This window comes from Eschscholzia californica, unplaced genomic scaffold (assembly GCF_041429995.1).
Source record: "Eschscholzia californica isolate CP2 unplaced genomic scaffold, dmEscCali1.0.p SCAF_4, whole genome shotgun sequence".
Taxonomy (NCBI): Eukaryota; Viridiplantae; Streptophyta; class Magnoliopsida; order Ranunculales; family Papaveraceae; genus Eschscholzia; species Eschscholzia californica.
In genome coordinates this window covers 4127004-4142128 of record NW_028238461.1, presented here as the reverse complement: position 1 = coordinate 4142128, position 15125 = coordinate 4127004, and the positions used below count along the sequence as shown (strand labels likewise).

Below are 15125 nucleotides of genomic sequence, written 5' to 3'. Positions count from 1 at the left end.
AATTATATCTGTTTGTTCTGGTTTTTTCATTTTTGTGTAAAATCTTCAAGGATTAGATTTTAGTTTGTATTCTCTATTAGGTTTACTTGTTTACCTATGGTCTAACATACCCCACCGTTAGCCACGTTTCACTGGTGGGAAATGGAATATAGTAATACCTAGTCATCATGATACCTTACTATGTTGTTCCGACCTTAGCTTTGCAACGGACCATGATCTGTTGTTAGCCACATTTCCTTATTGTCATGCTGATCGTGAGACTGCTTGTTGAACGGGTGATGAAAAGTCTCTCCAACCTCAGCTTTACAACAACCAGACCTCCCAGACAGTAATCAGGTAACCTAGCTCTACAAGGAAATGGAAGTGTTGATTAGGAAATGGAAGACTCTTTAAGACCTTAGTACAATTCATCATGATACATTACTATGTTTCTTGCTTGGTATGGATTAGGGTTGGTAGTTGTTGTGTTTGTTGGTAGGATTTTTTATCGACGGATTCTCCATTTCATGTAGGTAGATGAGAATCCTTTTCCTCTCTGGGTATGATTCCCAGTTTGTTTCTGTGTACCAACCATTATTTTAGAATGCAATTGCTGGTAACAGCATTTTATTCTTGAATATAGCCTTAACAGTTTGGATCTGGCCACTTAGAGATCTGAGTTTGAATTCTAATTTTTGAGTATAGATAGTCTTAAGAGTTTTGGTACGGTTTCTTTTATATGATAGTCTAGGTCAGCTGCATTGTATTAGAAGGTGATAACTGTCTAGACAAGGAAGAATTGGTTGTTTTTGAGGAGCATGAGAAGTTTTATGTTCACATTTTATCATGCTTGTTGTGCAACGATGTATTGTCCTCTTCATCTTTAGCTAACCCTCTCAGTTTGAGTGGCCATACTGCCTTTTACGAGTTCCTCAACTGATCTAGCCAAGAACGACAGTTCTAACCTTGCAATAAAGCAGCGTTTCTAAGTTTGAACCCCCACTGAAGAAAATAGGGAGAAAGTGGCGCCGAGGGAGAAGGCAATCTGGCGATGAAGTAGTGTTTTTAATGTTGAAGTGTCACTTCTAAGTTCTAGCAACCATTCACCCGTACTTGTGGAAAATCCATTGTCAAGCAAATTTCCAAAAGCTTACCCCAATCCAGAAACGACACAAACTTCATCCTCGTTTTCCCTCCCGTGGTGAAAAAAAAACCCACAAATGGAAAAACTCAATAGCCAGAATTCAGATAGATGTGACTGCAATATAAAGTGTTGTCCCCTCCCTAAAGTGTTGTCCCCTCCCTTTACGAGAGAGTGTTGAGACGGATGCGACAAAGGGGAGAGAGAGAGAGTCAAGAGTCCAGTGGTGGTGAAAGAAAAAAGTAGATATTGAAACTAAATTTACTCGACATTGTAGATTTTTTCTTCCAAATATGTTTTGAGACCCGATCAAATTGGAATTCTAAAAAATAGGCTTTTAATTTTCTAGTTGCCCACCTAATTTCTTACATGCATTGTTGTTAGTCAGACACAATTGCTTTTCACTTCATCAATTTATTAATGAACCAGAGTTTTCTCTTATTCACACCACTTCGCAGAAAATTGCTCCTTTCTGAACATCTTTCACCAATGAAATTCCTTCAGCTTTGGTTTATAGCCTGCTTGTGTTGTGTGAGGTTAAGCTGGTAGTTTCGTGTGTCTGGCTTTCAATAACGACTAGTACGACTCCCCCATTTGTTATTTATGAGATGACCTACGACAGTAAGTTAGCCATGTCACGATGGCTCCTGCTGATGGGACTCTTGACCCGTGTGAAACTTAATTTTGCTTCCTCGATGAACAGTGAGATCTCTAGTCTAGTAAGATGACTGCACACGGTGATTTTGGTTGGAGAAGGTTCGGAGTGTTAGGGTCCTGTCACTCTAACACTCCATGCATTTCTTTAACAACCCAATCTCTCCAACTCTCTAACTCAACCTTAATGAAGAGTCGCCAGTGTAGCCAGCTAAAATTGGGGAAGGTGGTGTGAATGATATGCGTCAATATTAAAAATAGGGGAAGGTGGGTGCGTGTGTGTGTGAACAGGCAAAGTGTGTGTACAAAGTTCACCTTGCGATTTCATAGCCGGATCAAATCCCTAGTTTAGACAAATTTTTCTTCCAGAATAAGTAAAGCAGAATGACTGGATCTCGAAAACTCAGACAGTAAAAGAGTAACTTTGCCACACCTGGTTGTAGTTCATATGATAGCACCATCTCCATTCAAGCCCATGATTTCACATAAATCCGATGTAATAAAACGAAATTCTTCATAAAAATGGCAATCTGTTATTTGCTAATATTTGATTTGAACTTCAAAACCTCTTGCTTTTAAAACATGAATTGCAAGTTATTATCTCTTAAAGAAAACCCAAGGAAGAAAGATATTCTGCTGTCACGCAGAAATGTATCAGGAGTTTCAGATAATCAAAATGGAAAATGGCAAAAAGTAACCATATACTGGCTTAATGTCGTATAATGCTTACTGCCATCGATTACGTTGCTTGATCTCTTTGATTATGCCGTCACTTAGTTGATCCACATCGTTGTTTTTCCCAAAAAACTTCACAAATTGCATGGTTGGATCCATGAGGTACCTGTAGTAAATATGGGTAAACATTGTGAGATTACATTGCTATAAGAGCTACTCTTGAAAAGTACAAGAAGTCATGCTTCCAAGGGAAATAAATGTAAGAATGAAAGATAAGACAAGACTCATAAATAGTGGTGTCTATGTGCAGAGTTGTACCCTCACAAGTTGTGGGTCGTAATACGCTTTTGTTAGATGTTTCCTAGTAGAAGGATCTTACACGACGTTCACAAGAATCACGACTTCGGGGAAGGACTTCCTTTCTTGTAAGATATTTAAGAAAAATACTCGACGAAGGTTCAATCAAAGCTATCTAAGTTTCGCAACATGAAAATTTTCAACATACTGTTACACGAGACACTATTTAATAACAAAAGAAAGTACATATGGTCAAGGAATTTTCATGGTTGATCCAATAAAATACAGAATCATCTTCATAAGTTGTATGCAGAGTACAAACAGGTTCTCGCTCATCTTGGATGAAATACTTCGAAACTTAATTCCTTGCATATGGTTGATCCAATAAAATACAGAATCATCTCCATAAGTTGTATGCAGAGTACAAACAGGTTCATAATCTTGAGGCGAGGGTGAAGATAACAAAACTTGAACAACTTCAAATATTTCAACTCTACAATAAACAAAGAGATAATACGTACATGACAATGGAGTGATCTACAAGGTAGTCAGATCCTTCTTCTTCTGTCTTCATGTAATAAACTCGGAAAGCACGAGCAACTTTCTTTATCTCCTCCGGAGTACCAGTTAAACCAATTAAATTTGGATGAAATTCTGCAAACACACAAAAGTAAGGTACCCTATGAAGTATCATCATTCATGGAATAGCACTTCATGGAAGCTGCAATACAATGAAAGAGTGAAAGTAGAAAAGGTAACTAATTTGCTCAATTTTGGGAGATACCTTTCACGTAATCATGGACTTGCTCCACAGTATCTCTCTCAGGATCAACCGATATAAAAACTGGTACAATTTCAAACCCCGCCTTCTTCTCTACAATAGAGATAAACCGCAAAACTTTAGACTACTTTAAAATCCCATGCATGTGTCTAAAAGTAACATGGTGAGCCAAGTGTTATACTTCGTTCACGAAATTGGGCTGGAGACCCAATTTTTTGTTTTTTTTTGTCAAAAAGACAAGTTATCTTTTTTTCCTTCTAGGCACCATGAAAAGTTTGGAAATAGGTTTGAAGGACAATTCTAAAAATCCCTTAATTTTGTATACCTGAATTGACCTTTGTATAAAGGAAAATTTTAGAAACACCCTCAGATTTTCCAAAAATCCTCACATTTTATATAATCTTACTTCTTAGTTACTTATTTTGTTAGGGTTTGGTTTTGCGAAGCTTTGCAAACTAGTTTGCAAACTGATTTGCAAACTGGTTTGCACTACTCTGCAGATTGGTTTGCAATCTAGTTTGCCTTGCAGAGCTTTGCAAACTGATTTGCAAACTGATTTGCAAACTGGTTTGCAATCTGGTTTGCCTTGCAAAGCTTTGCAAACTGATTTGCAAACTGGTTTGCCTTGCAAACTAGTTTGCACTGCTTTGCAAATTGGTTTGCAAACTGGTTTGCAAACTAGTTTGCAATAAGGTCAGTTTTGTCTTTTCCCTATATTAGATAATTTACAAAAATGCCACAGGGAGCTGAAGCCCATAAAAAATTGTCCATTCCTTTTTAACCAAATGCCAAAGTTTTTAGGGAGTTTTGGCCAAATTTCCCTACTTCGTTTGCCTTTTCACCATACAGTCATGTGTCTAAAAATAACAGTTATCTAGGTTATGTTCTTTATAAGTTTATACAAAATGTATGACTTACTTATCTTGTCTATCGCAGCGGCCAGTTTCATTAGTTCATCTGGACAGATATCAGGACAATGAGTAAAACCGAAATAAATAACAGTCCATTTCCCCAAGAAATCTTTCTCTGTCACCGGTTTGCCATCGTGATTAACAAGTTTGAATGGGCCACCAAGAGATGCTTTTCCTACGGATGGTCCCTCTTTCACAGCCGTGGAGGCAGTATGTAACTCTGCAACAGAGTACAAAAACACATAAAAGAGAAAAACCGATCAATAGAAACACCGTATAACAAACGTTAGATACATTCAGGTATGTTGTTTGGAGAAAATTTGAGAACCCCTTATATGGGAATTAGACTATAGAAATAACGAACTAAAAACTAAAAAGAGTGACGGAAATTATACTTTCGATAAACACAATCTGGTACAATGAAATTTGGTTCCGAAGATTGCTCTTGGACTGTCAAATATCTTATGCTGATTTAACTTAGTCATCCTAAAAATGATGAATTCGATAAATGCAAGATGTAGTGATCAAAATTTGTTCCTAAGATGTCTCTTCGACTATCCAAAATCTTATAATGATTTAACTAATTCCTACTCACCGTCGTAATCTACCTTCAATATGACGTTTCTTTTCGTTGTCGTAGTAATAAAGAACTCCTGCTCCAGTTAAGACCAGCAAGAAAAAGCTCAACCATGAAACTGGCTGCAAAAATAAGGGAAATGAATCAGAAAATCTTTCATTTCTCCTCAGAAACTAAGGATTAAATCAGATCAAGATCTAAGAGAAAATTACCGCTCCACGGACAGATTTCCCAGCATTCTGGTCAGATTCATGTGATGAAGATGACGATGATGATGATGATTCGCTTGTCTTCTCACCTCCCTCTGCTGCGACCTCTAAAGGGCTCTTTGGTTTAGGGTTTTCAGGACTAGTACATAGGTATCTGTTATATAAATTGAAAACACATCTCTCACGACTAAGAGAAATCACCTGGAAATCAGTCAAACATAAAGTTTTAGGTTTCTAATTAGGTTAAATCCAAATTGGAGTAACAAAACTGAATACACCAGAGGAAAAATTGAAAAAGAGATGAGAATACAGACCGATTGAGATGGAAGATCGAGACGAGATTGGAGAACATCGGAAGCTCTGGAAAAGAAATGATTAGAAGGCGGTGATGATGGATTTGTTGGGTTGAAATGGTATTGGGTGAAGGTGAAGAGATAACGACGAATGCATCGTTGATTCCTTGATAGGATAGACGCCATTACTCTTGCTAATGATTTGAAATGTGAACTGATGATCTCTTCCCGGAGAATTTTAATAAAGAGAAATTTGGGATACAAAAGCAACCTAACATAAACCCTAACCTATTCTCGATAAATCTTTGCCCCAATTGACGTGGTAGTCTCAATTATACGACATGAAAACAACGGGCACTAGGCACCATCACTAACGTATGTCTGTGCCGCGGGCAGCTGAATCCCAGTATGACACACCATGGGTTCGTGAGTAACCCCGGTGGAGTCGAACTAATCAGGACCATCACCTATTCGGACTAGACAATACTTGATCTACCCAAAAAATTTGTTTACGTTTAATCTTGTGCATGTATAAAAATTAGACATAAAAACGACACAAGCAATCTGATATTTGGTACAAAAATCGGTTCCACAACATCAACTATGTACCAATTTTCAGTTTGTGAACTAACGTCTTTTCGTTAAAAACAGCTACTCCTAAATCCTTCAAACATGAAATAATGTATTTGTGAATGTTTATAGAACTCTTTTGAGACGGAATCATAGCCACAAACGAGTTTCGAAGCCGCTCTATGTGTTTCTCCCACTTCTAATTTCTAGGTTTTTTTTTTGATGAATAAAATTTCTAGGTTTCAGATTTGGAAAATAACAACACCGGGTAAGCGAATTAAACCTAGAACTATGCGAGACACTGATAGATTGGGGAGGTCGACCACAACTCAAAAGGTTGGGGGAAGCACTTCCTAGCAAAAAGGAGTTGGGTGCTTTCCGAAACTTCCTATTGTCAGGTCGATATCCAAACCTGGAGTCATGACTTGGAAAAAGCAAACTCATTTTTTTTTTTACCTTTGCTAGGTTTTTAAGGCTCTCTGGCCAGCACTGGGAGCACATTTTAGACAATCTCCACAGAAACACCAAACTCATAAAATCTCTAACTAGTGTCGATTAGATTTCAGGTCTCATGAACTCTTTACAAACATGGGTTGAACAGATAAAGTAGCAGAGTATCGATCTTCCATCTCAACCCAAACCAAGAGCCGGCCCCAAAACAAGTATTGCGTAGAAGGAAGAACAGATGAAGAAAGAACATTACCAAAATCCCATTATAGAGGATAAAATCTTTACCACAATAAGTGTAAAATAAATAACAATAATCCACTAATTTTGAGAAGTTAAAGGAGCATTTCGTTTATTTTACAAGTTCCACCACAATCCACAAATCCAAGAGCAAGTTGACCTCAAGATCTTGTTTTACAGCTAAAAAGGTTTTGATCGGAAAGATCTTCAGAATACCTCAAAAATTCATCGGAACATACTGCCTCTGCAACATCACCCTACTTCACCGGAACAACTTTACTAATTTTTGTGAGACTGCAGAAGCAAGAAATCACCTCAAAATTCTCCATAGAAGGTTGAGTTAAACGCGACAGAGATGAAAGTAAATTCACAGGAGGGAGAAGAAATTACCTCGAAATTCTTTGCCATTTCCTCCGCCTTTGCTGCTAACTCTTGCCTCTTCTTTGCAGCTGACAAACCAAGGTATAAATACATAGTTTTCTTATTCTTAGCAAAAAGACTAGCGAGAATTGGAAAGCATATGGACGATAAACGTTTCAGGCTCTGTATGCATGAAGTTAGAACGTACCCAAAGCTGAAACATCTTCTATTTTTCTGGATGTCCTTACAGCGAACCGTTGGAAAGCAGGGCTTAGAGAATAAACAAGAAGATATAGAAGAAAAACTTAGTGAAAATATTGTAGCAACATTGCACCGATAAATGAAAAACACAATGGTGTTTGCGGGCAACAATATGAGAAATGGTGATAAGATTTACAACACAATTGGTGACAATGAACTAAGTCACATAAACATTTAACAGTTTTGCTAATTTATGTTTGACTACCAGACCTTCTACATGGTGGAATGAATCATATTGATTAGGTAAGAAGGTTTTTCATGCAAACAAAAGATTTGGAATCTAAGGAGACCGAATGAAGAGGAAAAGGAGTCAAATTAAAACTAAGCTAAGAACTTTAGTCTTCAATCGACTTATCATCTATGTAAGTGATTTCCTCAAAAATCAAAGGAGGGGGCATGACAAGCTTCACATAATAGAACAAATATGAAAGCAAAACTAAGACATTAGGACTATGAGAGAAGTAAGTCACATTCAAGACAACCAAACCTCGTCGTCCAGATAAAGAAACTCACTCGAACAACAAACCCACTAGGAACCGAACATCGTCAATGGATGGTAGAGCCAAAAAGTACTCAGTAAAACAAAACATAACCATTGATCCTTATACTTAAAAACCCACAAAAATTTCAAGTTAGGGTATCAGAAGATTCACCAAAACGATAACAAAAATGAAGGAACTTGTATCAATCAAAACCAAAACTACAACCAATTCCGATCTTTATATAAGTCATATTAAACCATTGAAAAAAAAATACAGCTTCATGATTTTCATATCACATAACCAAATCGAATGGAAACGAAATAATCGAAGAGAAACAAACAGAATCAAAACAAGTAAACGAACACCAATCAATCAATGGATCAAAATAGAATTGAACCAATTTGTTGTCTTTATAAACAATTTCCTAATCCATTCAAAGCTGAATCACAATAAATTTCAAATGATAAAGAAAAATGTTTTGATTTCTAGGGTTTCCTCAACAATCAAAAGAACTACAAACAGAGAATCAATAGGAATTAAAAGTACCTGTTCGCGAGACCATTAACAACTAACTCATTAACGACGTAAGAAAGAACTCTGTGCATGAAATTTCCTCCTGCCATGATCAAATTCTCCTTCAATCCCTTTGAGATGATTAAAATCTGGAAGATTAAGAAACGAAATTAAATTTAAATTTTTTTTAAGGTCTAGCTGAATACTTGAACCCTAAAATATATCCCAGTAGAAACTTGACGAAAAAGTTTCAAATTTTTCACCCTAATAACTTCAAAACGATATTTCATCAAAAAAAAAAACCTTCAAAACGAGAAGGAAAATAAATCGAAATTGTTATTTCGATAAACCCTAAAACGACAGATAACCTCCGAGGAGAAGAAAACTACACCGGCTCGTGAAATCTGTATCAACCACTATGGGTCCCTTTTTTATACACGAAAAGACACACCGATATCCGTCCGTTCTTTGCTGGTTTCAAGTATTCTACGGCTGTGATTCTACTTGCATTGGTCGTTAGAGGCGCCATTCCTAGATGAGGTGACTTTGGATTGTTAAAGGTAGAAACAATATAGATGTTTTTTTTTTGAGTTGTTTAGTGTGCGTCTCGAACCCTTGACCTCTAGATGGAAGATTATACCTCTTACCACTCCAACCAAAGGTTGTTGGCTACACAATATAGACGTTGTTTAAAGGTATAAACACCCTTGACCTCTAGATGAAAGATTATACCTCTTACCACTCCAACCAAAGGTTGTTGGCTACACAATATAGACGTTGTTTAAAGGTATAAACAATATAGATGGATTTTATGGTTTATTGAACTTGGATTATTAAGGTATAAATAATGTCGTTGCTTTTAGACGATACTTTAGTTGAGTTATAGTCTGTTCTTGTAAGAGTTTGAATTAGACGGTTATCGTGCTTATCACATCTTTGATCTATTGATGTCACGACTCTTCTTTTTCTATTTTCATTTGTACTATTTCTTCACAATTTCATTCTTCTTTGATTGTTTCGATGACAATGTCATAACAACTATTTCAATGTCTTGTGGTAGTAATACAACGGCCCCAAGAGCAAAATCTTAAGTCTGGAAACAATATCACCAATAATAAAGAAAAGAAAAGAATAATGTCCGTAGGCTTAATGTTTCTTGTATGATGAAATTCTACTACGGTTACACTCCAAATAGGAAAATGATATATGACACTCTTTTGTACACACCCTTGTTCAGGTTGCAAATAAGACAAGAGGTATTACACTGTGAGGTAAGATAATCCATCAATGAGAAGGTTAAAATGTGAGAACCATTTGATAGTAAAATGACTCTTAACACAAAAGGACTTGGCCAAAAGAAGCTAAATATTGTTAGCAGTCACAATCTTTAATATGATCTGTTTACCGAACTACTACTGGACTCCAAAAAAGTTCTAGTTCAGCACAAAATAAATGACGATCGAAGAGTAAACTGACATAAAAAGAGTAATGTTTTTTGTTACCCAAAGCCTACATTTCTGACCTAGAAGTTTCTGTTCACCACATTCTGATAATCAGCATTTGGTGTCTCTGCGTTCATATTGCCAAGGGCAGGGCCATTCCCATTCTGATGATCTCTATTTGGCATGAAGCCTGGCCCCATATCTCTATTTGGAACATTTCCCATTTCTCTGTACTGAAAATCCCTATTATTGCCCGGAGGTAGTGGCACAGTCCTATTTTGAAAATCTTGGTTCTGCACTGGGGGTGACTGAAAGTCCCGGTTTTGCTCAGGAGGTGGTCCATTATGGTTATAGCTCTGTTGCTGATGTGGTGTGTCCCGATTCTGGTAATTCCAGTTTCCGGCTGCTGCTGGTGGTGGTGGGGGTGGGGGCGCCATGTTTCTTCCTTGGAATCCTTGGTTTTGCATAAGAGGTGGCACATCCCTATTCTGGAAACCTTGACCCTGAGGGGGTGGTTGGTAACTATTTTGGAAACCTTGGTTATGCATTGGAGGCGGGATATCTCTGTTCTGGAAATCACGATTTTGAACTGGTGGTGGAGGGCCTCGGTTTGCAAAATCTTGATTGCGATAAGGTGGAGATTGATTTTGGAACCCTTGATTTGCAGGAGGTGGAGCCTGGTTTTGGAACCCTTGATTGGCAGAAGGAGGTGGACCCTGGTTTTGGAACCCTTGATTGGCAGAAGGTGGACCCTGGTTTTGGAACCCTTGATTGGCAGAAGGTGGACCTTGGTTTTGGAACCCTTGATTGGTAGGTGGTGGACCCTGGTTTTGGAACCCTTGGGTTGCAGGAGGAACCTGGTTTTGGAACCCTTGGGTTGCAGGAGGTCGCATATCCTGGTTCGGAGCTCCCTGGTTTCGGAAATTAGGGTTTCGGGTTGAGGAGGGTGGTGGAGGCATTGCCCCACTATTCATGTTATCCCTCCTTCTGTCGAAGTTCCTTGGTCTATCATTCCTTGTTCGCTTTGATCTTTCATTCGCTCGAGCATTATTTCTGACCCATTCGTCATGATACTTGGGGTCATAAGGTACTGCTTGACCATCAATGAAAGGTTCTCCTGCAAGTAAGAATTTTAATCAGAATACTGTACTTTTCTCCGTGAAATTATCAATTTAGTATGCAATCAATCAAAATCCATCAACAAGATCCTATTCAGTTCGAAATCCAAAATCTGATTCACAACTAAATCCCGAAGCAGATGTACTATTGTCAATGGTATAAGGCTGTCTTCGTTTTCTGTCTGAACCTCAATCGGCTGATCTGACTTGACGGAATGTGACTTGTCTTCGTTGCTGAGGTATAGTTGCCATTTCAAGATATTTCAGATAATAGACTATTAACTCAAACTTATATGATGTCCGACTCAAATGGACCCAAAATCAGCCCGAGTCAGTCACTCACGCGAGCCAGATTAGAATATAAGAAAAAGGCTAACACAACCCAAGTCTAGTATAAGCACTGCATACTGATTCAAACAAGTGCACGGAAGAGATACAGTTTAGCAAATAGCTTTTACTCTTTTGGACTTCAGAATATGAGTTATACGATTTCAGAAAATAACTTAAGCAACCATCAAATCTATTATAGGATCCAAATAAATTAACATAATGATATAGCAGTGCGAAGAAAAATTTAGAATGAGATAGCTCAACAGAAGTATTGAATTTTTTATATCATGAACTAACCTCCATAACTCTTATTCCTGACATCTAGGTAAGAATCAGGAAGAACCCATCGAACCCTCGGCAATTCTGTATCAAATCACCAAAATTTAGAAAATATAACGCCTAAAACCATCATGAATGAAAACCAGAGATCAAAATGGAGAATAAAAGTACCCTTAATCTTATACGACAGCTCCTCCGAAACGATGCATCCGAATGCAAAATAATGCCTTGTAGAAACAGAGTAAATTTGTTTTCGAGCTTCTTCTTCGCTGCGACAATCATAATATATACACAAATTAACCTACAGGCTTTAATAAAGATCTCAAAATCTGACTCAGAGCCCTGAATTGGCTTGAGTCAGATTTTTGTCAGATTTAGCTGGAGTGTTAGACGAGTCAAATATGTCAATAGAAAAACAAGAAAACAGAAAAGAAAACCCTAAAAATATAATCTTTATACCTGCCAAGAACTTGAGTTAGAGTTTTGATATAGCTATCAATGATATCGTCTCGTGTGATATTAGGATCATTAGGATCAGGAGGCTCCATAACAACAAGCCAGTGTTCAAAATCACAACCATCAAGGACAATAGTTTCCTTAGGAGGCCTATTAGAAGAATCATTCATGGATCGTGTTGAAAGAGGACGACTCCCCAAAACCCTAAAATCATGTTTAGTTGGAACGACGATTTGGCTAGAAGAATAAGAAAACAAACTTCTTAGAGAAAGTCGTCTTTGATTCTGAGATATGGAAAAATTGGAATTAAGATTAGGGGTTTGGGGTGCTGATGAAGTAGTGAAACGAGAATTGAAGTTATTGTTGTTGGTCTTTCGAGTAGCTGATTGCTGTCTCAGAGAAACTAGGGCACGACGAGGAATCATTTTGATTCTTCTCTTCCTCCCACTGCTGCTTGATAAACCCCCTTTAAACCCTAGAAGATGAGTTAAAAAGAAGATATTTTATAAGGCTGGCAGATTTATTATCAAATGGAGTTGCCTTTCCTTTGAGGCAAATGAAGCCGAAGTAGTTGGGCACCCCCTTTTTCATGGAGCAGCTATAGGCGCCTCCCAAAATTGCATAGGACCCCAAAGAGTATTTGACGGTCAATTCCTGACATCTATTTGTAGGCACCCCCACTCGGACTGACCAATCCGTGGCCCAAAGCAAGGTGTTGGACTGGCAAGTCCAAACCCTTTGATCAAACTATCTCGTAGAGTCCTTTTGTCCGGTTCGGATCAAGTTAACCTTCTTTGGCTTCGCTTTGAGTTAGGGTTCTTCTCCCATTTGATATCTATCTCTCTCTCTTCCTCTTCCTTTGAGTTTTCAGCTACCGTTCTAGGGTTAGGGTTCTTCGTTTTGGGGTCTTTAGATTCATATGTGGTATATAAATGTATAATTAAGTGATTAAGCAAACAATGCATAGAGTCCTTAATGTGGCTATGTCATGTAAGAAAACTAAGATTGTATCACTCATAAAATCATAAGGAGTAAAGATTTACTTATAAACCAATAACTAGAGCAAAATGAAAAGCTTAGCGAACATTAAGTGACAAAGCCATATAGTTGTTTGTTTTCAAACAAATTAAAATATTTTATGTATGATATTTTTTCTAAATTATTTTCCATATTTTGTTTCCATCGTGCTAGAACCACAAACCATACCAGATAATATGATACATATACCTATACTAATACATCTTAGTGAGTTTTCGAACAACCTTCTTAGAGAAGTTTTGGAGAGAGAAAAATGGAAAGAGAATAAGTTTAATCAGAGAATGCGCAGATTTTGATCAATCAAAACCTAGAAGCTCTGATACCATGTGAGTTTTCGAACAACCTTCTTAAGGAAGTTTTAGAGAGAGAAAAATGGAAAGATAATGAGTTTAATCGGAGAGATTTTCATTATTATAAAATGAGAGATCATCTCATATTTATAGATGAATCAGACTTGGAGAAGGAGTTAATTATAACTAACTTTGTCCTAGCTGGACTTGACCGACTTAACAAACTTTTTTTTTATAATGACAAGAGGAGAAGCCCGAAGCGAATACAGTGAAATAAGAAAGCAAAAAATAACAAAGAAATAAAAACATTACATCATTTCATTAGTCCCACCCTTTCCTCATCATCATTGTCCCTCTAGAGTCCGCATTAACAATGTTGACTAATTCCACTGACAATTGACTAATATTCAAGTAGTGACACCCGGTCCAAGCTTCATCTTTGACAAGTGATCAGCAGTTTGGTTGGCTTCTCTATATACATGAAAAACCTGAATACTTCAAAATTGGCTCTGAAGCCTATGAACTTTCTTCCATAAACGTCTCGCCCTCCATGGTAATTTCTGATGTGGTTTTGGAAGAAGTAGCTTGATATTCATCGAATGAAGACCCTGCTCAACTTCCTGCATCCCAGCACTAAGTGCTAACTCCAACCCCAACTCTACCCCCTGCAACCCATGTATAAAGATAGTTTGTCCATCAACCTTACCAGTGGCTGCTCTAACAACATTCCCCTCCGAATCTCGAATAATAGCTCCTTACCCAGCATCCACTTCGTTTAGTGCACCATTAGTATTAATCATGAATCTCCTTATCGTCGTCCGAGTCTATTTGCATGGGAAATAGACCGGCTTTTGAAGAGAGATAGTAAGATTCCAGCGACTAATGGTCCTCCGATTCTACTCTATTTCTTCAAACCTTTTGGTACTGGTATTCAACTTTATTCGCACTTCGTCTGAATAATCAGCCCTTGCGACATTACATTGCTTCTAAATACCCTGTTATTTCGCTCCTTCCAAATGTGATAGACATAGGCATTTAAAAGCGGACAACCCACTCAGGCAGCAATAGAAAGGACACCAAAGTGATTAACACACCATTGTAACTCCTCTTCTCAATCAACGACACTGACTCTCTGAAAGCCCACCAAAGTGACTTAACAAACTTTTGAAAACTCTCATTCTAGTTACATCCTTCATCTTTATAACATTCCATATCCACTGCCTTACACATCTCAACTGTGGGTATGACCAGTTATATATGGAACAATAGTAATTAAGTTCTGAACGGTGAGGTCATCACTTGGTTGCCCAAGTGGTTAAAGTGTTGACATATACTCCAAAAGTCCTCGAGGTCCTGAGTTCGAATCTCAGAAGTGATGAAATCTTTGAATTTTTTTTTTGAGAATTCGACTACGATCGATTTTAGTCGTTACAAGGCATTGATACAAAATGAAGATGTGATGAATACGATAACCGTCTAATTTAAACTATGAATGAAAGAGACCTAAAACCTAACAACATGAAAGAGGTATCGAACTTATCGGATATTTTAATTTAAACTATGAATGAAAGAGACCTAAAACCTAACAACATGAAAGAGGTATCGAACTTATCGGATATTTGATGTATTAACCTCATTATAATGCTTATCTCACATAGTAGTCTATTTCCAAAAAGAAAAGAAAAAAAAAAAAAAAAGTTACAAATGGGGAGGATCGAGGATGTACTTTGTAGGGCCAATGTTGGTACGGAATGGTACTGAAGAAGACAGATAAAGGATAAG

The 15125-nt window shown here is 37.5% G+C and overlaps 3 protein-coding genes across 4 annotated transcripts; all 3 read right to left on the bottom strand.

Annotated features, from left to right (window-relative positions):
- Nucleotides 1-2271: 2271 nt before the first annotated feature.
- On the bottom strand, nt 2272-6183 carry HCC1 (electron transport SCO1/SenC family protein). The gene is made up of 7 exons (XM_086634969.1): nt 5539-6183; nt 5228-5425; nt 5047-5137; nt 4446-4658; nt 3531-3620; nt 3268-3400; nt 2272-2615 (listed from the first exon to the last, which is right to left on the bottom strand). The coding sequence occupies exons 1-7, from the start codon at nt 5701-5703 to the stop codon at nt 2501-2503; spliced, it is 1005 nt and encodes a 334-aa protein (XP_086491095.1). The 5' UTR covers nt 5704-6183; the 3' UTR covers nt 2272-2500.
- Nucleotides 6184-6773: 590 nt separating this feature from the next.
- On the bottom strand, nt 6774-8927 carry LOC147541737 (UvrABC system C protein). Its single transcript, XM_086634968.1, has 5 exons — nt 8759-8927; nt 8424-8539; nt 7343-7404; nt 7165-7223; nt 6774-7068 (listed from the first exon to the last, which is right to left on the bottom strand). The coding sequence occupies exons 2-5, from the start codon at nt 8498-8500 to the stop codon at nt 7054-7056; spliced, it is 213 nt and encodes a 70-aa protein (XP_086491094.1). The 5' UTR covers nt 8501-8539; nt 8759-8927; the 3' UTR covers nt 6774-7053.
- Nucleotides 8928-9722: 795 nt separating this feature from the next.
- On the bottom strand, nt 9723-12746 carry LOC147541736 (uncharacterized). 2 transcript variants are annotated; one of them, XM_086634926.1, is made up of 5 exons: nt 12019-12538; nt 11731-11828; nt 11578-11643; nt 10614-10949; nt 9723-10577 (listed from the first exon to the last, which is right to left on the bottom strand). In XM_086634926.1, the coding sequence occupies exons 1-5, from the start codon at nt 12438-12440 to the stop codon at nt 9913-9915; spliced, it is 1587 nt and encodes a 528-aa protein (XP_086491052.1). In that variant the 5' UTR covers nt 12441-12538; the 3' UTR covers nt 9723-9912. The 2 variants fall into 2 exon arrangements, with proteins under 2 accessions (XP_086491052.1, XP_086491051.1); XM_086634925.1 differs by having other exon boundaries at nt 9723-10949; nt 12019-12746.
- Between the last annotated feature and the right edge of the window lie 2379 nt (nt 12747-15125).

Coding starts and splice junctions, on each gene's coding strand:
- HCC1 (XM_086634969.1), bottom strand. CDS start 5,703: ATGGCGTCTATCCTATCAAGGAATCAACGATGCATTCGTCGTTATCTC. Junction 4,659..5,046: donor AAAGAAACGTCATATTGAAG/GTAGATTACGAC, acceptor ACTCTGTTGCAG/AGTTACATACTGCCTCCACG. Junction 2,616..3,267: donor GTAGATCACTCCATTGTCAT/GTACGTATTATC, acceptor TATTTACTACAG/GTACCTCATGGATCCAACCA.
- LOC147541737 (XM_086634968.1), bottom strand. CDS start 8,500: ATGGCAGGAGGAAATTTCATGCACAGAGTTCTTTCTTACGTCGTTAAT. Junction 7,405..8,423: donor GTTAATGGTCTCGCGAACAG/GTACTTTTAATT, acceptor TTATTCTCTAAG/CCCTGCTTTCCAACGGTTCG. Junction 7,224..7,342: donor AGAAGATGTTTCAGCTTTGG/GTACGTTCTAAC, acceptor TTGGTTTGTCAG/CTGCAAAGAAGAGGCAAGAG.
- LOC147541736 (XM_086634925.1), bottom strand. CDS start 12,440: ATGATTCCTCGTCGTGCCCTAGTTTCTCTGAGACAGCAATCAGCTACT. Junction 11,829..12,018: donor CTAACTCAAGTTCTTGGCAG/GTATAAAGATTA, acceptor TGATTGTCGCAG/CGAAGAAGAAGCTCGAAAAC. Junction 11,644..11,730: donor GCTGTCGTATAAGATTAAGG/GTACTTTTATTC, acceptor GATTTGATACAG/AATTGCCGAGGGTTCGATGG.